Source organism: Vanessa tameamea, chromosome 18, assembly GCF_037043105.1.
Source record: "Vanessa tameamea isolate UH-Manoa-2023 chromosome 18, ilVanTame1 primary haplotype, whole genome shotgun sequence".
Lineage (NCBI taxonomy): Eukaryota > Metazoa > Arthropoda > Insecta > Lepidoptera > Nymphalidae > Vanessa > Vanessa tameamea.
Window position 1 is genome coordinate 5159784 of NC_087326.1, and position 27707 is coordinate 5187490.

The window sequence follows — 27707 nt, forward strand, 5'->3', positions numbered from 1 at the left end:
TCTCATCTTCAAAATACATTCACATGATTCGTTCATTCGTTCAGTTTAATGCTAAAATATATAAACAAACAGTTACCATAATATAGCTTCAACAATACGACAAATTAATAAAATATGTTTCTTATCATAATATATCATAAAACATATTTAACATTCAATAAAACTAACTGTCACAACAGCATATTGTAAATTTATCATAGAAAAAAAAATATGTTATCCATATGGTGTTGCCACACTGCAGTTAGATAATGTTTTAAAACATATTTGAACATTTTGTTACAATTTTTTGCTAATGTTTTTTAATGTTATGTAACATTATTTAATATTAATGATATTAAACAAATTACCGACCTCGGAAAGTATATTTGAAGTAAAACTGAACTTGTTAAAAATGAATAAAACTGTTACCCGCAGCGTCGCTCGTCATCAGTTGCTAGGATATTAGAGGCATTAAAGGCCTATCGTATGTCGTAGTCTTCTTTGGAGCTCATGCTTCTTACCAAATTTCATTAAATTCGATTCAGTGGTTTGGCGGTGAAAGAGCACAGACAGACAGACAGATAGACAGGGTTACTTTCGCTTTTATAATATTAACATAGGCGATATTTTGATGCAAAAGGTCAAACATCTAACTAATAGTAATAAAATGTAGCATATATTTATAATATTATAGTTTTAGTTAGCATTCAATAATGCTTTAAAGATTTAACAAATGCAGTATGGCAACACCAATACATAATTTGATTAATCTTACAATAAAAATGTATCTTTAGTTAACATTATTAAAAGATAATTTAATATCATCTTTGGTTTTGAAGCAATGCAAGAAATTATTATTAAACTTGAAAATATATATGTTATCAAAAATTTGTAAATTTATATAAAACAATCACTTGTACACGCCGGGGTATAAGATTATTTATATTAAATTAAAAATAAGTCAAAGAAAATATCATAAATATCTCAAGTTTAATAATGATCGCCTAGCAAAAATCATTTAAAATATATATCATTTAAAAATTATATCTATAATCTAGAATTGACTAAACACAGTCATAATAAAATCTTTCCTAAAGGGCAAGTTCATATCTGTCGCTACCATAAGATTCACATAGTTTCATTTCACTAAAACTACTTATAAAATAAATCTTAATCATAAAATCCTAATGTGATCTAATATAAATTGCATGGAGGTATTGTTTATAACAGAAAACCTGTAAAATCATTTGATTGCACTTATTATTGTATACATATTTACATATAGCTATTACAAAAAAAAAATTAAGGCAAATGCGCAAAGGAACCACAATACACATATAAAATAGCTAATTATATATTACATGTCATTTGCTTGTTATTTGCGTATGCGCAACGGATTTGTAAAGTGATAAAACTTATGTCTACTTGACGTCATAGTTTAGCGATGCTTTAATATTATATGGCGGGCGTTAAGCTGAACGCTATGTTCCAGTATATAATTTGTTGGTCAATAGTTTTGACGTTACTTTTAACAATATATCAAATTGAAATTTTAAATATCGTAGGAATTATTCTGTATATACGAACATAGATCAGCAGAACATTATTTTCAAGGTAAAGGATTTTTTTAATCCAATACATATCGTCATTGCTAGTTTTAGAAATTAACAACATAGAAACATCCTATAAAAGTAATGTAATCAATATCAACATCACTCGTTTTATTAAATGTGGATTTGAGGGAAATCCTGTCTTATTACCGTGAATTAAGATTGATATCAGCTCACTTATACTCGTCCATAAAACGCTTGCACATGTGCACGAGATCGATGAACTTCGGTCGCATGTTCGGGTCGAGCGCCCAACACTCCTTCATGAGATGCCTAAATATTTCTGAAGGGCAACCCTCCGGTATTTGGAAACTGTTAAAATAATAATTGTAATTAGTACCAATTGGGTATTATATATTTCACAATGAAAGGAAGAAAATATTAATAAACCGTAATCATGTTTAATTTATAACAAAACTATTTTTATGTTACTCCTTTTCATAATAATAAAAAATATATATTGAATTAAAAACGAAGACATGTGATGATTGTCATATTGCCCCCCTAATAGTAAGCTGATATTTGTGGCATCGTTACAAATTTAATACTAATTGTATTTAATTTAAAAAACGATTCTTATTTATAATTTATAATAAATTATAAAATAAAACAAATAAGTAATAATTAATTTTAATTATATAATCAATCAGCATAATTGCAATAACTCAATAATGTTAACACTATTCAATAGGGGCCTGATAAATTTCGCTAACAACAAGCTACACTGCTCATACTACGTATATACAAACGAAGTTACCAGGAGGCCCTCTCCCTGGGCCGCTCCACGTCGAACTTGGGCACCTCGTGGCGTGCGCGAGTGAAGATCTCCCACGCCGTCACGCCGAACGACCACACGTCGCTCTTCGTCGAGAAGTGCCACGGCTCCACGGCCGACTCCGGCGCGTACCTGCGACGCCGCGGGGTTGGTCATCATAATTACTCATATGTATGCAGACACCGCACACAAAACATACTCCACTAGCGACCCGCCGCCGCTTTGAAATTTAATAAAGAAATTGTTATGGTATAAATATAATTTATACCCTGTGACAGTAAAAAAGTTCTTTTTTCCGTTCAGTTCCTGAGCTTACTCCCTACATACAAAAAACTGATTTTACTTCTTTTTAATATTAGTATAGATTCAAGTAGCTTCATACAAATGAACCTTTGATACATGTAAAGCTACCAGCTGACGTTATATTGTCCGTTGATAAAAATAAAGAGTAAAGCTACAAACGACAATATACTTACAATATTAATAGGGGCAGGGGTGGCTAAATTTGGTGAGTGAACTTATTTTTAATTGTTACTCCAACAGTGTATAAACTAATAAACGTTTATAAACTCAAAAACGTGTTCAAAGCACATAAATAACCTAATTCAATTGTTCACGTTACTAAATTTTCCGTGATTTACAGGGAGTAGGACGGCATCTGCCATAGGTCTAGTAGTCGGGTATGTAGTCAAGATATCAAATCAACCCCGGAATAGCAGAAGTACCAATATACAAACATCAGGTGGACCAACTTGTCGATTGTATTGTAGGTAAAAACTAATGTATATGTACATGCATATGTTCAATACAAGTAATTTCAGTACACACCAATTAATCGGCAACAATCTCTCGGTCTTGATCCGATATGTGTTCTCTTCTTTAGGAATAATCCTCGCCAGTCCAAAGTCTGAGATCTTAACGTGATACTTATTGACTACAAGGATGTTTCGCGTAGCCAAGTCTCGATGCACTACATTTTTTGCAGACACATGATCCATACCCTAAAAAGTAAAACAGGTTATACTCAATCAAAATTTAAATTAAGGTCTATTAAATAGTTTTTAATTTTACATACACATCCTAATAAATTATAATGATTTATAGTGTTCTTTTTTATATATGCAATGCAGAAAGACTTGCCATTTTTTTGTTGATAATTGTAATTGTTTCCAATTTTAATTTAATTTAAAATTATTACAAAGATAGCCCATAAATAGGAGCATAAATAATCTTCTTTTTTTTAATTATCCACAGTCTCTATTCCTTCTAAATGTAAAAATGAATGACAAATTACTTAAACAGTAGTTTTTCAGTATGCTATGTGTTTAGTTTGATTAAATGTACATTCTCAAATTTCTTATTATACTTCTTATACGCATACGTAACATTCCGTCTTAGTAATATATAATAAGATATAAAGTTACCGTAGCTATATCCTTCGCATATTTAAGCAGATGCGATATACGTAGTTTGTCCCCTTGGAACTTAAGGTAATAGTTGAGCGACCCTTCTTCCAAATACTCCATAACAATAAGAACGTCAGACCCATGGTCCCAGGAGTAGCCGAGGATTTCCACTATATTTATGTGTTGTAGCGACTAAAATAAAAAAAAAATACTTATCAATAAATATACAATAAATTTAAGGAACAGAATGTACCATATTTTAATAATATAATAAGGCAAATTTGTTACCATATGTTAACTGATTATCTGAGGGTAAGAATATTTATTTACACTACTATTTCTTTAGTAAGCTATGAGCAATTAACGTTAAAAGTGTATGTCATTTTAACTTTTGTTGTTTCTTATATTTAGAATATGAAGTCTATAGTTTATTCCATGCTTACTTTCATAATCTCGAGTTCATTTTTAAAGTCCTCATAGAGACTGCCATTCCTCTCGGATGCCTGCCTTGTCAATTTTTTAACGGCCACTTCTTTTCGTTGAGATTCCTGGTTGTCTCGCTCCATCCATCCTTTGAACACGTGACCATAATTACCCTGCAACATACAAATTAAACAAATATATCTCACCAGTAACGGAATTAGGGGATGACAACCCCTCTTTAGACACTCAAATAATTCTGACGAGTTATTAATATACGTGAAGATAGATGATCAAATTATAATTATATAATACTAATTACTGTTTTAAAAGTTACCGATACAAAGAGTAAATAAATGATTAACAGGTCTTACTGATAGAAATTAAACTGTTCAAATTAATTCGTATATAATAATTAGGGGCCGTATCTCAGTCAGTGCCGAGTTAAAACAACGGAACCACAAGAGCGGGAAGCGACGGACATCGAGAAGGAGGGCGGACACTCACGCTGCCGATCTTCTTGGTGACGGTGACGAGGTAGGTCTTGCCCTGCGACACGATGGACTCCATGAGGCGCGGCGCGGCGCAGGCGGCGAGGTCGTCGGGCGCGTCGGGCGCGCCGCCGCCGCCCCCCGCGCCGCCCGCGCCCCCCGCGCCGCTGCGCAGCGCGTACGTCAGCGCGTTCATGCTCTCCAGCGAGTTGGAGCTCTTGTTGTCCGCGAACTGCGCCGCCCCACCACGCCACGACGGACAGAAATTACGTTTAGAGCATTCATCGATCGACCCCCGAGCGGAGTCGTCGAATGGATCGGCGTTGGGCAGAAACTTAGGATGTTATATAATATGTCGATTTATTGGCAAGATTTACGATGTGATGATTCCAATTTTTACTTTACGAATGCTTAATTATTTAATGTCACGAGGACGAGGATACTCGTAGATCATTGTTAACATTTACGTGATCCGTATTTTAAATCTACACACAGAGGTGTAACTTACCGGATTATCGTACTGATCCGACATGGTGCCGTTCATGGAGGCCGCGCTGCTGTCCACTGAGATCAACGATTTGTTGCTTCCGGCGTCGCTTAATTCGCTCGGAATAAACCGGTCGCCTTGAAAATAGAAGAATGATCATTTCTTAGCCCAACTATTTCTAAACTTTTTACTTTTCATTCACTATCTATAAGGGCGTCACTTACTTGACACTGTTTCTGCGTGCTCCATGTGGTCTAAGGAAATCTTTGGTTCTTCATACTCGTGGAGCGGTACGTACTCTGCAATATAAAAATATTTTTAAAATTGAATATAAAATATTAAGGTAGACTTTTGCCATGAATAATTGATATAAATTGAAAAAGTGGAAATAGGATTCATTATTTAAATACAGTGATTGTGATTCATTATTCGATAAAATATATTCTCAACACGTAATTTAAAGTACATTTCATTATAATCTATAAATATGTATTGCTACGTAAAACATAACACATGCTTTGGCTGTACGCCGAATTTAGATACTTTGGTAGTTAATATAATAATAACCTCTCGATAAAAACTTAACAACAAAAAGAACGGTTTAGCTTTTTTTATCTTTTTTTTAAATCGGTGCAGACATAAAAACAAATCTCCCGCTACGTGAGGAAGGACTCCGCAGCGGGCCGTACCGCGGTGCAGCATGTGGTTCATGTCCCGCATGATCTCCTGCGGGCGCAGCGGGTCGCTGTGCCAGCACTGCCGCAGCAGCGCCCACACCTCGCCCGGGCAGCGCGACGGCCGCAGCAGCCGGTCGCCCATCTCGTAGCTCTGCGGGACCAGCCGTTCATTTGTTAAATAATAATTAGGGGTCTCCAGACCTTTAAATCCGTCCCGGGCTATACCTTCTCCGGCAAGCGACAAAAGTCCCTATTTTTGGACATTTTGGTATTATGACATCAACTATCGAGTAATTAGAGATGAAAAATTAAGCTAATTGAATCAATATATATTTTAGACTCAATAATTTTAATGGTATCACGACCTGAAAGACTTTGATACGAGATCTTTCTAACCTATTTCTATACAGTCGTAAAATATTGACACGTATTTGGAGAAAAAAAAAACAGAAAAAGGGAGTAAACTTTACATATTCCACAGTGAGCTATTGAATTACTCACCCTTGCAGTCAGCACGGGGTTGGTGTCGGCGGGCGACTGTCCGTAGGAGAACACTTCCCACAACGTGGTCGCGAACGCCCAAATATCACCAACGACTGAACGCTTTGCGAGATTCATGTCCGAGAAAAATTCCACCGGCATCCAATGAACACTGTGAAAAAAAGAACATATTTGTAGTTTTAATAGTAATTTCCTTCCAAAAAAAACAGTATTTCAGACTTGAATGACTATCAATTTCTCATTTGACATACTACAATTATTTATTGAGAAATTACGATTAAAAAACTGTTTTGAAGTCATATAATTTGGATGTGTTAACATTCATAGCATCCGCCACTAATACTATGACTAATAAATGACAAGTATTGATTCATCGATCTTCTTCATCTATTTAATAAAAAAAAAGTGGTTGCCACTGTCAATAAGTTTCGGTACTGTACGAAATATTAACCATCCCTTACAGTGCCAGTTCGCCACCAATGGGGAAATAAAATGTCCCTTCGTGTCTATTTCACACAATGTTTGATGCATATACAAATTTTAAATTTTAAATACTTACTCTTGCGGTGTATACTGTCTAAGACTAGGGCCCGATAGTTTGACAATGATCCGGTCGGCTTGGTGAGATGACAGCAAGAGCCGTCGACAGCGTATCCCGCCGTGGACGACTCCGGCCTCCGACAGGTCCCACAGCGCTCGAGCCAAGCCTGCGGCTACTTTCTTTAAATGTAACGGCTTTACGCGTTCTTCGTTTTCCCTGGAAAAAAAATAACAGAAAATTATTATAGTTAAAAAATAAAAATTTATTACAATTATCAAGAAAAGTAGCAATGCCCCAAATTAATTAAGGAATTACTAATAATCCTATTTACCCCTCCTTTTAAGCTTATCACTTATGTTAGGAGCGGGGACTTTGCGCTATTGACGCTTAAACATCCAGCAAACATATTATTTCTCTTTCCTAATACCGCATCGACTCATTATCAGTTGTAATTACGGTCAAGAGCAAGCCCATTACTCAATTAAAAAACCAACTTCATGTTATAATTGTTGTTTTATTTCTGGAAATTAATCAATCCTGATTGATATGTTACAATGGCATCACATCGGCGACCAAAGATTTAAAATATATGTTAGATTCCACAAGTAACATTCAAATGTGGCAAAGTTATATGAAGGAAGTAAACATACCCATTAAGTCATGTTATTAGTATGATTATTGAATTAAATAAATTTAAATTAATATATAAGAAATGCATCAAATCGTTTCGTGAACAATCAAGAATTTAAAATAAGAATCATAATAATTACGCTCCATCTAATTTGTAGTCACTGAATTAATGATTAGCATCAAATTAGAGTTAACTTTAAATTTTAAATTATATCTTTAATATAAGACAGTCAAGTACAACTAAAACATACTGTTAATGTTCGATACCTTAGGTAGACATCAAATGGTCCGTAAGGCAAGAATTCAAGCACCATCGCTGTCGGTGAGCTGAGAGTAACGCCATACAGCCGGACGATCGAACTTGACTGCACGCAAGCCCATTTACTCGCTAATTCGATAAAATCCTGCAAAAAAAGCACATAACTAAACCTTCCAATAATAAATTGCTACATAAATAATTATTAAACATTTTATTCATATAATACTAATATACTATATATAACTTTAAAACTCATTATCATCGGTTGACTTCAGAGTAACCGTTTCTAATCATACAAAAGATGAACATAAAAAAATATATATATTAGTAATGAGGATTAGTAATAATAGACGATAGTTGATGTTTAGAAAAAAATGCATTAGATAAGATATCGACAGACAAGACCTAAAGAACTTGTTTTTATTTGAATCTTTGATTAGAAATACCCTTACCATGGCATTCTTGGAATATATGTTTTATGTCTGATTACACCAGCTCACTCCAATACTTTACAAAGTATTAACGGGCGGGTGATACAAAATAATTATCAAACTAAGTTATAATTAATAAATATTATTAAATGAGCAATGATAGACTTACCTTCAGATAATCATTAGCTCTGTCCCTCTGAAGAGTTTTGAAAGCAACGAGAAGCTTTTTAGTTTCATCGAGCCTCCATAAAGCTTTGTATGTAGCTGTGACGTTTTCGGATCCCACTTTTTCAGAGCCTATTTACATAACGGATTAATGGCTTTGCTGTTTAGGTATAAACTACATATTATAGCGGTTATCTTTTACCTGTATACAAGAGTATGTCCTTGTTTGGTAGACATCGGGGACTTTTGTTATCCTTCAATATATCTTGCAACTCGGCCTGGTCTATCCTGACACCTTTTTTCAGTGGTTCCCCGCAGAGGAGTAACTGAGATTTGTCTGGAATGAGAATTAGTATTTTATTCTCTAAATATTAAGTCGATTTTGTTTCGGTTTTCAAAGGCCTCAACCCCTTTTCAAACCCTTTTGGCCTTCATAGCGTCATCAGTTAAGAGGGCGAGTGCTAAGACTCAAGCTGAATGTTAGGAACCCATTTAAAGGCTTACGCGCTTCTTAAAAGCTGCTTCCTGAGAAGCTAACCCGCGCCTTAGGATGTCGTCGTCGGGACGTCACCACGTGTGTAAAATTATTGGCATCACAACAAACGAAAATAAACTTTTGGGAACAAAGAGAACTAACGGCGGCATATGGGCGTAGCTAGTCCTACCTTTTATGCCATATTGTAAAAAAGGCAATCTCTTTAAGAAAAATTATCAATTGACTAGCCAATAAATAAATCATACACCGGGGATAGGCTTAACTTAATACTAGGTATAATCAAGCACACAAAGGCTTGTCAATAATTTTACTGAATTGTATAGTATTGTCACATACCATATTCCGAAGGAGGGATACACTCGTTTAAAAATATCCTCCCTTCATTATTCTGATGACAGCTGACCAATCTTTCAATGCTGAAGTATTCCTCTTTGTTAAATATGTAACAATGTCCTTTGTACTCTAATCTGTATGTCTCTGTGGTACTGCAATAAAAGAAAAAAAACATATTTATGGCAAATTGACATCAAATTTATACGATATCATTGGTCGCTTGAATAATGTGTGATATTCACTATGGATTTGTGAAAAAATGGCGTTTTGAACGTCGAAGAAACTGTTATCGGAACTTTGGAATTTAAATTAATGTGGATATAAGTAGTTAAGTGTAATAGTATTGTATTATAAATAAAGATATATTAATTATAAATTCTTAGTAGCGCATAATATAGCTAGTTCTTAGCAAATCGCATGAAATACGTATATCTAAGGTTTGTTTATCTTTATTCCTCCTTCCATTGGAATAGGGAAAAGAAATATTTTATAGAAGTGGACTTAAATTATAAACTAATACGTGTGAATTTTGTGAATTAAAGTGACACACAATTTATAATTTCAACATACAGAACATCGGTGTTCTAACAATTTTGTTTACAACATTAAAAATATAAAAGTATTTACCTATTCTTTGTACAAACGTCTAAATAAAATACATTGTAGTCATCCTGACACTGTCTTATAATATAGCACCCGTGTTTTTTACTTCTTTTTTCTTCTAACTTCCGGTACGAAAACGCACCACTGGAAATTGCACAAAAATATTAATAACTAATATACATTTAAATATGTAGTTACTTGTTTATGTTTTGTTACTGACCCGACTGGACCATGACATTTTATCCTTTGCAATTCTTTCAATGAGGGAGTCTCGTCGTCTTTTGAAAGGTTAAACGTCCATTTCACCATTAACCTGTTAAAAATATTATTAATAATATGTAATAATTAGGATAAAAAATATTGAAATAATAGTAATTTCACTTACCGATAATAACCATCGCATAATGATATAAATGACGACAATTGTTCCTCGGATTTGAATTTGAAAAACAAAGGCGTCCCTCTTCTAGAAACTTCTAAAGAATGATCACCGTTTCTCGTCAAATAAATCAACTCTTCTATCGTGCAAACGTGAAACCACTGAAACACATAGATAGTCATTTAGGTGATCTTTATTCAGTATCAGAACAGATAGATATTGTGTCAATAGATTCGTAGCTTACATCTCTTTTGCAAGTATTATATAGACGTATTCCGGCCTGGTGGGGGTGAAAGGGTGCGACCACCACTCTCACAGGTACCACATCACTACCGTTCTGCCAGAGGACGTTATCATACTCCTCTGCGAGATAGTTAGGCGCTAATCCATATAATTGTTGTAGGTAGAGATTTTTGACATAACTGTAATATAAAAACAAAACAATATGATATTTTTACTTTGTCTCAAATATATGAGGATTATTGAAGTAAAATAAGCAATTTTTTTTAATACCGACTACATAGTTATATGGCATTTTTTCACCGTCATTTAAGTTTGGCTGTAGTTTTTAAGAAAACTATTTACTCTAGAATTATATAGTTTTATTATCATTTTCAAATGTTATAGTAAAAGTTTAATCTTTTTTGTTCGCTTTTTATAAAGAGCATATCACAGCTCTTCAAATATATTTTTTTCGGTTTAATTTTTTCTTAATATCTTTAATGCGTAATGTTTTAAAATTAAATTGAAATATTTCCTTATTCTTGAACCTATCTTTTTTTCTAACTGTTATATAAATAATTCGTATACAATACGACCGATTGGTTTGATGTTTTGTAGTCGTTTTGGCACTTGAGTTCATATCATAGTAACTACAATAGGCGACTCGTGACTCGTATCGGATAATTGTTCGTCCGCTAAGAGTTAGGGCACAGTTCAACGCACTGCCTCGAAAGGTGCCTCATCATTCGATTCTGTTAATTCAGTCATTTTATTCGGCTACCGGAAAATAAACCTACAGTAACTTCTCTCTTAAAATGTTAATTTTTGAAAAAATATTCAACTTTATGTCTAAAAGTACCGCGCTTCATAATACTTAGTCTAATAGACGCTACAATAATAGTTAGCTAGTATTTAACAAGTTTATCAGATGAATGCAATTATTATCTAAAGTATGTGTTTTTGGCTTCAATTGTGAACGGAAATTTGAATGCAACTATCACTCTGTGTTGTCATTATAGAGTAGTAATATATTTCTCCGAAAATAAAAGACCTACATGTTTGAAATTTGGCAGGCTTGCTTGTTTGGTTGAGTTGAAATCAACGAAGAAAATTTACCAACAAACTTATTTATTATAGAAGGGATCACCCTATCAATGGGAGTTTCCGTCCCTAAAATACAAATTGTGCAGGTATATGCTCAGTAAGCATGTAAAAATTAGCTTTGGCCCCACATTTGTCATCGATACGTCCATCATTATGAACGAAAATCATCAATCTAAAGAAGTTGAGCTGTCAACAAAACTACGATCCACGAAGTGGTTAATGCTAATGTTAGGCTTGCCGAATAGCAACGCTGATGGACGACCAATATATTATTTCGTTTATAGCTGCTATATTAAAAGTTTAAGTTTGACTATACTTTGACAGTACATCCTTATCTCTATTAAAATCATTTCCGGTAATACGTACCTACTTTTTAATTACGAAAATGGCTCGAAGTTTTTTCGGTAATTTTAGAAATATCGACAAATTAAATATTGAAGATCCGACAAAGAATAAATACATCTTATCCCTTGGATTCCGACGAACATTTAACATATTCCATGTTGACAGTAATAACCCGGTTGATGATGGTGAACCAAAACACTAACAAAAGCATTCCTATGAAGGCTAGTCGTAAAAGTCTGCCAAATCCTTCTTAAACCACAAATTGATAGGATAAGGGCACAAAATAATAATGATAAAATAATAATCTAATTAGAGTTAGAGTTTCATATTAATTATGTATTTAATAACATCTATTTTACATTACAATGGTAGTTAATTTTTATGAATCGCGTAAGCAAGATAACCCCAGATAAAATGTTATTAAACACTACAACAAAAAAAATTAACCGGAAATTTCATTGATATATGAGTTTAAATACGTAACTTAATTCTTTATAACAATTTGAACGATAAATGTGTAGAATACTCACTTTACATTGTGACCCACGGAGCACAACTGTGGGAGATAGTCATGGGCGTACTTCTTTGGAAAAGGTCCATGTCTTCTGACAATAACCTTCGGGATATATTTCTTGTAATTACGAACCACATCATTGAGAGGTAATTTCTCTTCTAATATTGCCCGAGTCCTGAAACAAAACAATACATAACTACTTATTATATTGGAATTATAGTAAAACTTGCTAGCAAAGTATCTGTATTATTTTCACATGACATTATCTATAGTTATAATTATGCCTTATATGAAAAATTATATTACGCGATTCGAATTAAAAAAATGAAAATTTGCTCATATTTGCCAATGACGCTGATGTTCAGAATCCTTCTGAAAATAACGAATACTGGCCAGAATTCTTCGATTAACTCAGTTTTAATCACAACAGAAAAGAAGTTTTATATGTTGTATTAGCGTTGTCAATTGAAAGCACTCCAAGAATGTTTGAAAAAAAGGTAGCTTTGCTATTTAGCGTGTAAACCATGCCCTATGGAGGGATGTTTATATGTTTCAATTTCTAATAAAAATGTGGAAAATCGATGAGACAGGCCTCTGATATGACAAAGGACAGGCAGGCATTTTTATAGCCTCGAACACGTAAAGTCACACGTCTGAAATATATCCATTTCTTTTGGGTTTCTCATCCCATCGGACTATAAGAGTGATAGAAAGGAGTGTGCATCTGTGTTTCAGGTCACAAGAACTGTAACATCTCGGGCTTTATATGGGTTTACGTTTGGGCTTATCTCCGATATAGTGGCCGCCCTGGTCAAAATCGATCAAACAATTATTACATAATAAATTAATTATAAAAGATAATTCATTGATACAAATATCTTATTATAACAATGTAAAATTAAAGACATATTAATAAATATAGTTTCTGTCGTAGAGACAGCTATCACTGATTATGAGAACCATTGTTTCATTGAAAGGTAGATAATTATTCTTTATGGACTATTGTTTAGCAGAGCATTTAGCAGAGTATAATGTTACATGAAACTCCACAACCATACAATATTTAAGTAACTAATTGCCCTGAACTTTATATATTGATCTATATTAAAAAAGATAGATAAAAAAATGTTTTAATTGAACACACATCACGCAAAAATCTACGAATATATTGACATGAAATTTTCTGCGTGTATACAATATAATTGAACGTATAAAGTAGCCACATCAATGCGTCGGGTCTGTTAGTTCATATTATAAATTTGAATTTATTTATTTGTTCGTTTGTTTGTTATGCATTAACATCTGAACTACACGGATCGTCATGAAATTTCACAAATACGTTGTAAGATGTACGAAAAATAACAAGAGGTATCTAAACATGCAACCTTCCTAGGGATTGCAATTCGGAAATCCGGCGTATCTGGCATCATTATACGTCCACCGGATCCGGTACCAATATACCGGATCCGGGGACCGGATCCGGTGCTAGCAATTTTGGCAAAATGTTAGAACTGTTGCATGAGTAGACACTTTAAATGCGCTTAATTGTTAAAAACTCTTTAATCTAGGCTTGATTAAATTACATCGTACTGCGGAACATACTATCAGCACTTCTTAAGCACTAAAAAACTTCGGTTTTGATAGTGAACTGATATTATTGGTATGAGCAAGAGTCATGGTCAAAGCAGGTAAGCTTATGAATTGTTATGCTTCGGCTGTAACAGCTGTGCTTCGCACATTAGCTATGATTAGCTATGGTCGATATTTTATATAAAAATAATGAAGAGAAGGCAGATGACCGCCTGGCAACAATGCCAACAACATCAAATTAATCAGATACAGAAGACGAAGACACAACGAAAGATGATGAACAAGGAGTTACAGTTACAATAACTGTTCCTCGTCATACTTATCTTTCTAAGATAGAAGTAATTCTTAGATACAATGAGTTTCTTCAATAAGTGCGAAAAGTGGTAAAGCTTTTCAAAAGATTGTCTACTAATACCGATATGTAACTGCAAACGTATGTGACAGACGAAACAAGTAAAGAATAACGCCTTACTTTGGATTACCGCTAAAAATATTAATTTTTTTTTTTTACCGTATGTTGTTTGAAACTATTTTTTTTAAATTAAAATACAAACTCATTATTGTGGTAATTGTGCCACTCATTAGACAGATTTATCAAATCGTATTTACCTGAACCGATCGGTTCGATGGGAATTCGGTCGAATCCGGCTGAACAGAAAATTACGCCAGATTGCAATCCCTAAACCTTCCCCACCTCCTCCTCACATAAGGACAAAAACACGGGCAATTTAGGTGTATAAAATGATTGTGACCTATAACAGAATCCGAAGTTGTTTTTTTTTCTAAATAGAATGTATAGTGCATGACATGTGGTGTACTGACAAGCAAAGCAGACTCTAAATGTACCACGGGTGGACAAAAGACTTCTTCACTTTTTAGAAGCTGGAGCAATGAATGATCAACCCTTTCACTCAATGACGACATTTATTATTATTAAACGACATTATTACAATTATTTGCCAAGGTTAGAACCCATCCTAATTTGAACCTTCAGTTTCAAATGGTCTATCTACTGGATAATATCAACCGACCACATCAAAATCAAAACTGAGACTAGAAAACTTAAACATCATCATATATATTTTAACAAAAAACTTTCCCAATAATTTATATCCATAAAATTATATGTTGCATATTTGTCTGTTTATACTTTTAACTAATTATAGTGCTATCAAATTAATTGCATATTAATGGCATTTGCAATTCAAATAGGAACCTTTATAATTTGTACAATATGAGTCAAGTCATAATAGTAATTACATACCAATAATAGTATTTAAGAAATGTAGTAATATAATGAATTTCACTTGTTGATAAACAATTAAATTACTTTGTTTATAGACATTGTGATGTCTTTCCCTTAATACAAATAATTATCTAATTTTTTATCATGATGTAAGAAGAGAAGTGTTCACATATTACTATTAAAAAATTCTTTATCAGATAACAATTGTAAGAGTTTCTAAACTTATTGAGCAAAGATAATAAATAATATGTATTTTGATAAAAAAATATCAACAGTATCGCATTTATAAAAAAACTAATTCAATTAATACGATTTAGTACAAAAAATATTCATATAATTAGATAAGAAAGCAATTAAATTTAACCATTATATATATGTAACTCACATATAAAGATATATAAATAAAGAACACACATTAATTACAGTTGTAAAAGGTTACATGTCTTCTTAAAATTAAAATAATATGTTAATTAGCTATTTTAATTATGTTTAGGAAATGTAAGAGATAAAATAATAGAAATTATATTTAATTAATACTATATAACCGATTAAAGCAATACATAAATGATTAAATATGCTCGTAGTATAATTTATTTCTATTAAGTTCAATAATGAATGAATACTTGATATTATTATCTAAATGTTGCTGAACTTTTGACATTATCATTGATAGTATATGCTTTGAATAATGCATGTGTTTGATATACATAACTAACTAAAAAGAATAGTAAATGTCGTCACAAATATGCATACCAAAATTGTTATTTATTTTGAATACTCTTTCTTAATTTTTACCTGGTGGTAAGACTTCACACAAAGCTTTCTGAGTATGTAACACCTATTCATCACATATTCTACCAATAATCTGCTGATTATTGGTAGAATATGTTGTACTTAATTATGTTGTTTTCCAGTTCACAGGATGAGACTGCTAGTGTGACAACGAGCACAAGGGATATCACATCTTAGTTCCTAATATTGGTGTTGTGGTGGTGATATAAGAAAATTTAATATTTCTGACAGCTCCAATATCTTTGAAAGTTGGTGACCAGTATCAGGTGGCTTATTTGCAGCTGGCAGAATAGACTACCTTTTATTTAATATTAAGAAAGTATTATTAATCACATTGATGATAAGCAATAAATCTATCACAATTAATAAGAAATAAATTTTTGCAACACTAAAAGATGCACATATTTGTAATTTATACACATTTCAATTAAACCATTGATTTACTCACATATCTGCAATACCAAGGCCCAGCAACTCTTGTTTATGTTCGGGATACTTGATTTCTGGTATTTTGTTCTCATTGACATCATTGCGAGCTTGTTGAAAGTAATAGTCATATGTTGTTTCATCCAGAGTTATTAAAAGTCCAAGGCGAGGTACCTATTAAAATGTATACTTGATTAAATGACAAAACTTCCTTCATTTCAATTATTTACAAATAATCCAAGAGTTTTAGTTTATATTTTTAGGCAATAGCACATATTAAGTATTAAATAGACCTTAAAGTAAAAAAAATATATATATTAATCGTTAAAAGCTTACGGTTCATATAAAAAGATTTAGCATTAAAGTTAAACATAATTCTTAGCGATAATTTATTACTTATTTAATTACTTAGGATTAGTAGGATATTATGGACCTTACCTTGAACCGTATTCTCAATTCATAATCTCGTGAACTCGAAAGAACTTTGCTGTTATCTTTGAGGAAATACTCTGTACCTCTGATCCGTAATGCAAATAACGTACGCGTCAGTGGAGGAATGTTATACTTCTTGCATAAAATTATACACAATTCTTCTGCAGTAAAAGAACTTGAACAGGGTATTATATTAGGCGACGAATCAATCACCACCGACACTTTAACTGTCTCGATCGCTGCCATGGTTTATTTTGTAAACTTAATCACAAAAAACCAGACGCCAACAGTGATAAGATTCAATCTATTTGTATTTTTGAGGGATAACATTAATTCTTGTTTGCTGTATTTCGTTCATCTTTTCTTACAATCGCGATTAATAATGCACATAATAAATCAATGAAATAAGTAAAATGTTTATTTATAAACCAACTAAGGTCACCACTGCTAGCCACTAGCTAGTTAGGGATGGCCTAAGAAGTTTGTAAGTCCTTAATAATCAAAAGTCAAGAGATGCGCGCTATATATCGATATTATAAAATAAAATGAAATTGATATTGGTGCCTAAGAATATTAAATACAAGATTTTTTTTTAATAAATATAGTAAAAAGTAGTTTGTAAATATTTTACATAATAATATGTTATATATTAAAAGAAAGAAATTGATACACATCTTTGTCCTATCTATACAAATCGGTTACTTTAGGATCAATCGCATCAACATTTCTGAAGCACATAATATAAGACATTATTTTCAAAAAATCATAAAAACTATATAAGTTTTCTCGTAAAGCTTTTGTATATATCATTTTAATGTAATTGTGTGAATAATACCTAAAAGTATCTTTGGTTTCAATTTATTTCATTGCCTAATTATATCATCCATTATACTGTCACCATAATTGCATTTCTAATGTGTATAAATATTATTAAATAATAATATTTGATTTTATATACAAAATTTATTTACAAAAGCAATAATAAAAATAATATAAATATATTTCACAGAGTATAGTATTTTATGATAATTTTAACTCTTTTTAGTCTTAACAATCACAACACAATAGCAACACTACTATCAATTTTCGTCACTCGCCGCCATTTACTAAGGCACGTCTTTGTTCAGACTTCAAAGCTTTTTTTTTAAATTTAACATAAATTATAAACAGCTTCACAGTCTTGATTTTCAACTTACGACGGTGAGTTTACATTAATACTTAATTTACTTTGATATGTTTTGTAAAAAACATACGCTTTACGTACTACACGTGTGGATCTCTGAAGTGCCGGTGAAGCTTGAATTCTTTTTTACCAACCGATTTAGAATTTTAAAATAAAAAGTCAATTTATTTTATCCAATAAGATATGTTTATAAGTGATATTGTTTGTTAAAGAAATTTATAAAAATGTTATACTCTGATTACAAGCATTAAACTAAGCGTAGGGTAGGTATACAAAAATGTTTTGATATCGAGCTGATGTTGCATTATTGGAATTCTTTTTTTCAATCTCAAATTTGAAGCTTCTGAATTAGTATTGTTATCATTTTACATTGATTTCAGATGGATGATGAATGGGACGATTCCTGTGATATTGTAAGTACTCTATAATATATAATAATAATGTGTCTTTGTAGTAAAAAGCAAGCAAGCGATAATATATTCCAAGACTAATTACCTTATACAGAGCATATAAAGAAATATATCTTCGAGTGATGTGAAATACAATTATCTTTATGAAATTCTTTTGATTTTAACAAAGTATGTACCATATATATCAGATCATTAGAACATTCTAATTATTGTAACTGAGATTGAATAAATATTTATAGCATACACAAGCTTAAATATAATTTTTAACAATACAAAGCATATCTCTTTGATTTGATGAAAATTATTCCATAAAATGCATTCTGCGGAAGATTGTTTCATGTTACAAACAGATTTAATTGTTCTTTTAGAATATTATTCAAGCAAATGAATTATATTCAACATCAAAAATGTCATCTGCTTACCTTCACTCATATAAATATGATATTAACATATTATTATAAAATCAACAACTTGATTGTATTAAAAGTGAATACTGTTAGGGACTCTGTATATATAATTAAACTATACAGATAAACTAAACTTTTATATGAAAATTAAAATATATGATATGCATGTAGTAAATGGTTACCTTACTATATGTAATAATTTAAGATCGGAGACAGCACAAAAACTGTTTCTTTATTACTGGGAATATAAAGATTTAAAAAAAAAATTGAATAGTTACCAAGATATGTGTACCGATTATGATATAGATATGCATAATCAAAGAAGAAATCAAATTGATATAATACTGTTAAACTTCCGTAAATGGCAGATTGATTTTCCAAGTTTTCTATCTGCCTTTTCTGTGAATGTTTTCTCTAAACTGTGAAACAAGCAACTATTGAATGTACCTACTTAAACTACTACGTAAACTATGCTTAATATTATATTTTAATTCATGTAATAAGAAATGTCACTAATTTATTCAACATTATTCTCTTTGATCGAAATGCAATTTTAAAATTAAATTGTTAAACTGCACTATAAATGAGGTATAAATTAACAAATCTTACAGACACTTCAAACAATCATGGTTGTATTTTATCAGTTTTATAATTTCATATTATTTTAATTTTATAACATTTTCATTAGTCACACTAGTAAAATAGATTTCAGAAATTAAGTCTTACCACATAAGTGAAGAACTGCTATGGAAATCCAAACTTAAATTTTGCATTTTGTCAAAGTCGATTAAACAATAGTTCTTTATAAAAAAAAACTGCTTGAAAGAAGAAAAATAATTGTGCTTTGACTTTTTAGTTTGAATCTTTATAAAACTGTATATTCAAAGATTATTATTTTTAGTGTTGAATATATCTTCATAAAACATCCATTGATCAAATATTTTCTTAATTTGAAAAATTGTTACCAGTTGGGTTTTTCTATTTATAGATAAAAATTATTTAGATTTGTTTAAGGAATGAAAAAGTATCCCAGTCCATAAGAAAAATTGACTTCATAATATTGGACATAATGCAACAATTATTCCATTCAACTTGTTGAGAATTTTTCAGAAGACAAACATCCTAATAAACTGTTTATATCTATATTATAATTAAACTATTTTACACAGTACATACAAAGCGACAATGTGAAATCTTTAAAGACATAATGAAGTGTAATTAAATATTCGGATATGAAATCATAATATTAATGAATGAGTTATTTATCAACCAAATTCATCCAACTGTTTTGAAAACTAGGTTTCTACCTTAATGTGAAAGTTTTATTTATTAATGAACAAATTTTACACATGATAAATAGTTATTATATTTTTATTTTCAGGTGGTACAACCGCCTCCGACTATAAACAGCTATGCTGACAACAATGTGGACGAAGGTCACAGCTTGTCCAGGGGCAGAGGGTTTCCTTCTTTTATAGAAGACAATGAGGGTACAATCTAAATTATAATCTGGCAAAAATTATAATCAGCAAAATTGAGTAATATTTGTTATACGAAATAAACTATCTATTTTTTGTTGCCGTAAAAAAGATGCATAAAAAAATTTGGTATGATAAAAAACGCTTATAATTGTTACAGACTTTAATAAAGGGGACAGTAATGGGTTCGAGCGTCGAGGCCGCGGCGGAAGAGGAGGTCGTGGTCGAGGGGGGCGCGGGGGACGCGGTGGGAATCGCGACCGTGGAGACTATGAAAATGGTGGTACGTAGACTTTGTTGACTACTATGGTTCTTATTTATTTTAAAATTTTCTACCGTTATTCCAATGCTTATGCATTACTGAACTAGAATGATTTGTGTCCTTGTTTCATTAATAACATTTTAAGATATTTTACAATTCTTTATAATAAATATTTGTAATCAACTATGTAATAATTTTATATTATTATTAAAAAAAGATTAAGTGCGACATTGTTTCCTCCTCATTGTTCCTATTCCATCACGTGACATTAAGTTCTTTAAGTATGTTCAAAATATTTGGTTTATATATTTATCTTAGAAATTCGTTAGATTTTTTTATGAGTCAAAACCCCTCTGGAAATCTATATATATAAAATAACAAGTCCTGACTGACTGATTCATCATCGCCGAGCGTAAGCTATTAAAGTTAGGGCCTTGAAATTTGGTCAGTAGGATCTTTTTATTGAGTAGACACCCACTAAGAAAGGAATTTTGGAAATTCAACCCCTAAGGGTGTGAAATAGGGGTTGAACGTTTGTATGGAAGTCCCGTCATTTTTAAATTAGAAACATAAATCTTTATTTTTGGGCTACTAATTAGAAATGAGTAGATATGTATTTAAGCGTTTCTGGATATTCTACCCCTAGGGGTTGACATATCGTATATAGATTAATCTGGAAACCTTCATTTTTGAAGTTATAAGCATTCATCTTTATTTTTGGGCTACTGATGAGAAATGAGTAGATATGTATTTAAGCGTTTCTGGATATTCAGCCCCTAAGGGTTAAAATTTCTTATATAGGTAAGTCTTGAAGCCCGTCATTTTTTATGTTAGGAGATTGGCGCGCCAATAATGTCAATGAGGAATTATAGACCCCAAAAATTATGCAACGGCACCAGACTAACATTAAGAGTTCTCTATCGTAATCTCATAGGTTACAGTTATGACTGTACTAGAGGAGAAATAGTATATATTCCACAAATATCTTAGATACCATCAGAAGAATACCCCTTTAATTTCAAGAGGGTACAGTTCGCGCTTAGAGTATGCTTCACCATGACTATTAATAAAGTACAAGGCTAAATTTCTAAAATGGGCGGAGTAGATATAAGAGAATACTGTTTTTCGTATGGAGAGCTCTAAATAGCCTGTTCGAGAGTGAGCTCTGTAAGCAGTCTGGTGTATCTAGCCCATGAAAGTCGAACCAAAAATGAGGTCTTAAATTATCGTAATATTGTAATTTATTCTGTAATATAACTAATTTCCACGCGAGCGAAGCCGCGGGCAACAGCTAGTGTCACATATTCTAACCCTAAACAGCAATACTCACTATTGCTGTTTTCTGGAGCAGACTTTTTAGTAGCCATGTGAAACTCTCCTATACGTAATTTTATTCTATCTTCTATTAGTCTTATCAGCAGCCACGCACTTTACCGACACTTCAGCCATATCTGAATACGTAATAAGAACATTTCGTGAAATTAACAGCCTTTATCTCAATAATGAAATAAAATAAGTCATGATATGAAACACTAATATAGTTTATATTACTGGATTTAGTTCGAATACAAAAGAAGCTTTTTGTTTATTATTTTATGTTTGCAATTATTATAATTGTATAATAAACATTTTTCATACACTTTAACAATACATATTAGTTTAAGTTAATAAGTAGTTATATTATTTCTCTAATCATAAGTCTTACATATAAATAGTCTCAGAATTAACGAAATAAGAAAAGACTTAAATTTAAGTTATATTTTATTTTTGTTAACAAATGGTCTTTCAGGAACCTTTCTAAGATTGTTCCATTAAAAATAGAGTCTTGAGGGCCACTTAAAATATCAAGTGCCTAATAAAAATTTCATTTGTCACTTGAGTTTATCAAGTAAAATACTTTGAAATGTGTCACAAGTCCATACTAGTTTGTTTGTTTTTTAAGCGATTGAATTATTATTACAGAACTAATGTATTAAATTTTTTGTGGTATTTCCTATAATAGGTGATAATTATGATAATGGAGAGAGGGGTGATCGACATGAAAGAGGTGAGCGAGGGAGAGGAAGAGGTAGGGGGCGTGGAGGAAGAGGAGGTGGTCCTCGGCCCAACGGTGGTGGAGAGGGTGAGCCTACAGAGGGAGGGGAAGATGAGGCAAAGAAAGCCCCAGTAACATATGTACCGCCGGAACCTACAGAAGTTGAGGAGGAAATATTCAGCAGTACAATCAGCTCCGGAATCAACTTTGATAAATTTGATTGTATAGCTGTAAAGGTAGGGTTACCTACTTATTTTTCTTTTAATGTACTTTTTTAGAATAGATTAGAATCATGGTTTAAACAAATGAATGTAAATAAATAACTATATTTTATAATTATTATATTGCAATTTTTGCCATAGGTGACTGGAGAGAATCCTCCCCGAGCAATTGACAGTTTCGAAACGGCAAATCTTCGAAAATACGTGCTGGATAACATTCTCAAGTCAGGGTACAGAAAACCAACTCCCATTCAAAAACACGCTATCCCCATCATAATGGGCGGAAGAGATTTAATGGGATGCGCGCAGACTGGATCGGGAAAGACTGTAAGCGATTATATTTTGCTTTTCATTTCACGTTAAACATGTTTTTTTTTCTTCATTTAAATGAACTACTGATATTTGACTATTAGTAACTGAAGAAATAATGTATTTCAGGCGGCATTCCTTCTTCCGATTATTAATACACTCCTGCAAGATCCTCGTGAGTTGGTCACCGGACCTAATGGATGCGCACAACCACAAGTGAGTTTGTTTCTTTATATTTAATAAATGTTGTTTTTCTATATAAAAACTAAGACATTGAATATTCGGGTTTGGGTTAAAAAGCTTTCTTATACTGATTTTGTAACCTATAATTAATTTCAGGTCGTAATAGTGGCACCTACGCGCGAATTAACACTGCAGATATTCAATGAAGCCAGGAAATTTTCATACGGTTCGGTTTTGAAAATAGCCGTAGCATATGGTGGTACCGCAGTACGACACCAAGGCGATAACATTGCTGTAAGTTTGTATAGGATCTTTAAAATAAGAAATTAGTTAATAAAAAAATGCCTGAAGTTAGTAATTGATTGAAACTTAAATATTAATTTAAACGAATCCTCGATTGATTTATATGTTACTTGTGTACTTTGCTGATTCAGGATTAACGGATAATATATTTCTATCATAGCGAGGCTGTCATATATTGGTAGCAACGCCGGGACGTCTTCATGATTTTGTAGATCGCAACCGCGTATCATTTGATGGGATACGATTTGTAGTGCTTGATGAGGCAGATCGTATGCTTGACATGGGCTTCATGCCTAGTGTGGAGAAGATGATGGACCATCCTACTATGGTGCCTTTAGTAAGTATTTTTATAGTAATTTATATTTAAAAAAAATAAAGACTAGTTGACAAATACCAATTGCCGAAGAAAATAATACTTAATACCTTCTAATCTTTAATGTCTGAAATGAATGTCTAAATGAATTAGCAAAACTGCAATAACTAATAAGTAACATAATTCATGTATTATACAGACTGAACGACAAACGCTGATGTTCTCAGCTACTTTCCCTGAAGATATTCAACATCTAGCAGGTCGTTTCCTCAACAATTACCTGTTTGTGGCTGTTGGTGTGGTAGGTGGAGCCAGTACCGATGTGGAACAAATCTTCCATCAAGTCACCAAATATGAAAAACAGAATATGCTTAAGAAGCTCATAGAAGAGAATGGTGGGCATTATGTTTAACAAATGTCATTGTAGTCTTTGTTTGCCAAAATATTGTATTAGACATACTAGTTTACAAGATTTGTCATTATTATTACTACTACCTAAGTTAATCAATACTTTTTCAGATGGCAAACGAATACTCGTATTCGTGGAAACAAAGCGCAATGCCGATTTCATAGCGGCCATGCTGTCGGAGCAGCAGATGCTGACGTCGTCCATCCACGGCGACCGCATGCAGCGCGAGCGCGAGGAGGCGCTGCACAACTTCAAGAGCGGCCGCCACTGCATCCTCGTCGCCACCGCCGTCGCCGCGCGCGGCCTCGGTCAGTCTGTCGTCGGCGACACTGTCGTGGGAATATTGATCGTTCACGCTGATTATTATCTTAGTGTCTAGAGAAACAATGGAGTAGAAATTAATACTTAAACTTTAAATTTTGTTACAGATATAAAGAATGTGGATATCGTCGTCAATTACGATCTCCCTAAGAGCATAGACGAGTATGTGCACAGAATCGGGAGAACCGGTCGTGTCGGCAATAGGGGCATGGCTGTATCATTCTTTGATTCTGATCAGGTCTGATGTTTGATAAGAATTGAGCATTGACAATTATGATTTCTTTTTTTTTTTAAGTTAAATTATTTAGCTTATTTTAACATGTCTGAAGTGATTAATAATATTATATAATTTTTGCACAGGATGTAGCCTTAGTAGCTGATCTAGCCAAGATTCTGAGGCAAGCTGAGCAGCCTGTACCAGACTTCTTAAAGGGAGGAGGAACTGCCACTTATAAGGGCAACAAGTATGGTGGCAGTGATATTAGGGTAAGGAAAATCAATTTTATCATTTCTAACTATTTAAGACTCATTACAACTGAACAACTTTACTTTACTTTGTTGGTTGGCTTTGTGTTAGCCCATCTGAGAAGTACTACCCTTCTGACACACACTATACCGCTAATCAGCAATACTACGTATTTTTTAGTGATCTAGTTTGCAGGTTGAGCCGTTGCAATTATAGACACAAGGGACAATACCTTAATTTTAACTTAGTTCCAATGTTAGTGATACAGTAATGATGTGAGGCATGGTTAATGTTTCTTAACGTACCAATGTTCAGGTCTGTTGTTTCATATGATATGTAGTCATTATATTAACATATCAATATTTTTGTCCTTGTGCTTACAATTATAGAGGACAATGTTTAACGAGGTATGATTACATTTATTTATTTAACATATTTAATACTTTATAGCAATGATTTAATCTAAATCTTTTACATGGTTAAACATTACGGTGCAGTTCTTGTTTCTTATGATGCAATCTGTTTAATAAAACTTTCATATTTTTTGTCCTTGCTTGCAATTACAGAGGACAATGTTTAGCGAGGTATGTGTTTACTTCTTATTTATTTTTAAACACATTTCGGACTTTAAAATAGCAGAAGCATAAACTAAATATTTCATACAGTTACACTGTTGTTATACTACGGCTGTGGTATGAAGACCACAATTGTAATAAATACGCAACCTTCGTTTACTCCTGTTTTAAACAAAATAATAAAAAAGAAATGTTGAAAAGGACAAATTCAACACTGATTGAAAACATAAAATCTTAATTTTACTTCCCTTACCCCACACAAAAATTAGCATAGCAATAAAAACTCCCGCATAATTTTGTTGTGATCCGTCTTACAACTTTGATTACGAATGAATGAAAATCTCTGAATATGTTTATAAAATAATCAATGTTTTATTTTCAGAATTTCAACAATGCGAGCACAACGGTCGATCAAGGCCAGGAGCCAGACGAGGAGTGGTAAATGTGAAGGACAACTTGATATTAGTCTGTAATGTTTCCAGTGATTTTGATTATATTGTACAACAAGTGGTGCGTGTATATCTCATTGGTGCTTGCGGACTTCGAGACTGAGTGTGTGAACAAAATTTTAAAATTTATATGTGTGACATATTTAGAAACAAATTATTATCTGTAATGTAATTCAAAATATATTTGTGATGTATTATTTTTATTAATGTAATTATGATCATGATATATTACAAAAAGCACATCTCGAAAGTTCGGAAGTATATTTATTTCGCGTTCATCAAAAATTCTGCTTTTATAGACTAATATTGATGTTTGCTATCGCGTCGTAATAGTTACGAAATCATCCTTAGGTATTATAGTCATTAGTCTAATAGCCAGTTAATAATTTGTTTCTATGGTAAATCTATCTATACTGTATCCCTAAGTCCTATAGAAGACTGTGTTTTTATGTGACAAGTATTGTAGATTAAGGACTAACACATAAGTTTTAATAGCCTTGTAAAGTGCTGTAATGTCTTTTTTTTTTTTTTCTGTTGCACAACACCTTTGATTTGAATGCTTACCATTTGATTGTACTTATTATGTTAGTTATTCTTAAAGTTACTGATGGTATTGTTTTTATTTTTTTTAAGTGTGTTGATTTAATTTTTTCTAGGTTGTTACATCCAATTCGAAAACGTTTAAAAAACAATCGTACAATGCGATATTTTATACGAATCTGTGATGTTTAATGTTGAAGTTGCTCAGTTTAAATTTTAACATAGTTACACATAATGTTAAGTCTATTTACTGCAGCTTTTGTTTACAAAATTTTATACCTGACTCGTTCAAAAGTTCTATATTTTATATTATTTAGTTTAAGAGAATCTCAATAAATACTAAACTCGAGACATAAAGATGAAACGAAATGTCCATAAACTATTTTCTTAATGAGAATATTTCGTTTCTTATATTTTATTGTACAAAAAGAAAAACAATATTTCAATTAATCTGTGATGATTATTATAAGTAGCTTAGTTTGACTTCCATTACAAATTACCATAGGTCATTGTAATATTTTTAGTTTACGTGAAAAACGTATCTTTTCCGTATGAAAAGAAACATTTATATTGATCCGATTATGCAGGGTAAACCATCATAATATATTGCAACATATATTTTGTCAGAGTCCTAAATGAGGACAGAAATGGTACAAATGTGTAACTATGTATACATTATGACTTAAGATAAGTATTTTAGTTTGTAAGATGCTTGTTTCCTTTTACTTTATGAATAAACAACATAATTTCAATGTAAAAGTTTTATTTTGTACCACTGTATCATATCAATCCATAAGTTTTTTCTGAAAGTTGTGACTTATAATTATTTTTATACAATTTATTATATTTGAGAGGGACACAATCTATATAATACTCAGTTAAGGTGTATATCTATCTATCTTGCGAGAATGTAAATTGCCGAAACTTGGTGAATAGTGATACAACTTAAACGTAAAACTGTCGGTATTTTCTAATTTTTCGATTAATAT

At 32.2% G+C, this 27707-nt stretch overlaps 2 protein-coding genes across 3 annotated transcripts; one reads left to right on the top strand and one right to left on the bottom strand.

Moving 5' to 3' along the window:
• Positions 1-1656: 1656 nt before the first annotated feature.
• LOC113399132 (tyrosine-protein kinase hopscotch) lies at positions 1657-17320 on the bottom strand. Its single transcript, XM_026638194.2, has 22 exons — positions 16861-17320; positions 16445-16596; positions 12385-12543; positions 10428-10605; positions 10190-10344; positions 10025-10117; positions 9829-9948; positions 9205-9353; positions 8575-8709; positions 8377-8504; positions 7785-7921; positions 6906-7103; positions 6347-6497; positions 5858-5996; positions 5393-5467; positions 5190-5305; positions 4698-4913; positions 4214-4366; positions 3789-3962; positions 3193-3365; positions 2347-2496; positions 1657-1901 (listed from the first exon to the last, which is right to left on the bottom strand). The coding sequence occupies exons 1-22, from the start codon at positions 17098-17100 to the stop codon at positions 1763-1765; spliced, it is 3330 nt and encodes a 1109-aa protein (XP_026493979.2). The 5' UTR covers positions 17101-17320; the 3' UTR covers positions 1657-1762.
• Positions 17321-17913: 593 nt separating this feature from the next.
• On the top strand, positions 17914-27470 carry LOC113399211 (ATP-dependent RNA helicase vasa). Of its 2 annotated transcripts, XM_064217639.1 has the most exons (15): positions 17914-18054; positions 18418-18450; positions 20236-20344; positions 20493-20615; positions 22597-22865; positions 22992-23177; positions 23289-23375; positions 23499-23636; positions 23806-23982; positions 24158-24353; positions 24478-24675; positions 24796-24926; positions 25049-25174; positions 25544-25561; positions 26112-27470. In XM_064217639.1, exons 2-15 carry the CDS (start codon positions 18418-18420, stop codon positions 26169-26171), a joined length of 1851 nt encoding a protein of 616 aa, XP_064073709.1. In that variant the 5' UTR covers positions 17914-18054; the 3' UTR covers positions 26172-27470. The 2 variants fall into 2 exon arrangements, with proteins under 2 accessions (XP_064073709.1, XP_026494079.1); XM_026638294.2 differs by lacking the exon at positions 25544-25561.
• Positions 27471-27707: the final 237 nt, after the last annotated feature.

Excerpts from the sequence above, each read along its gene's own strand:
- LOC113399132 (XM_026638194.2), bottom strand. The coding sequence starts at position 17,100 with ATGGCAGCGATCGAGACAGTTAAAGTGTCGGTGGTGATTGATTCGTCG. Across the intron at positions 4,367-4,697 it reads TCACCAAGAAGATCGGCAGC|GGTAATTATGGTCACGTGTT; the intron begins GTGAGTGTCCGC and ends TGTATGTTGCAG. Across the intron at positions 3,366-3,788 it reads ATGCGAAGGATATAGCTACG|GGTATGGATCATGTGTCTGC; the intron begins GTAACTTTATAT and ends TTTACTTTTTAG.
- LOC113399211 (XM_064217639.1), top strand. The coding sequence starts at position 18,418 with ATGGATGATGAATGGGACGATTCCTGTGATATT. Across the intron at positions 22,866-22,991 it reads TTGATTGTATAGCTGTAAAG|GTGACTGGAGAGAATCCTCC; the intron begins GTAGGGTTACCT and ends TTTTTGCCATAG. Across the intron at positions 24,676-24,795 it reads CGTCGCCGCGCGCGGCCTCG|ATATAAAGAATGTGGATATC; the intron begins GTCAGTCTGTCG and ends ATTTTGTTACAG.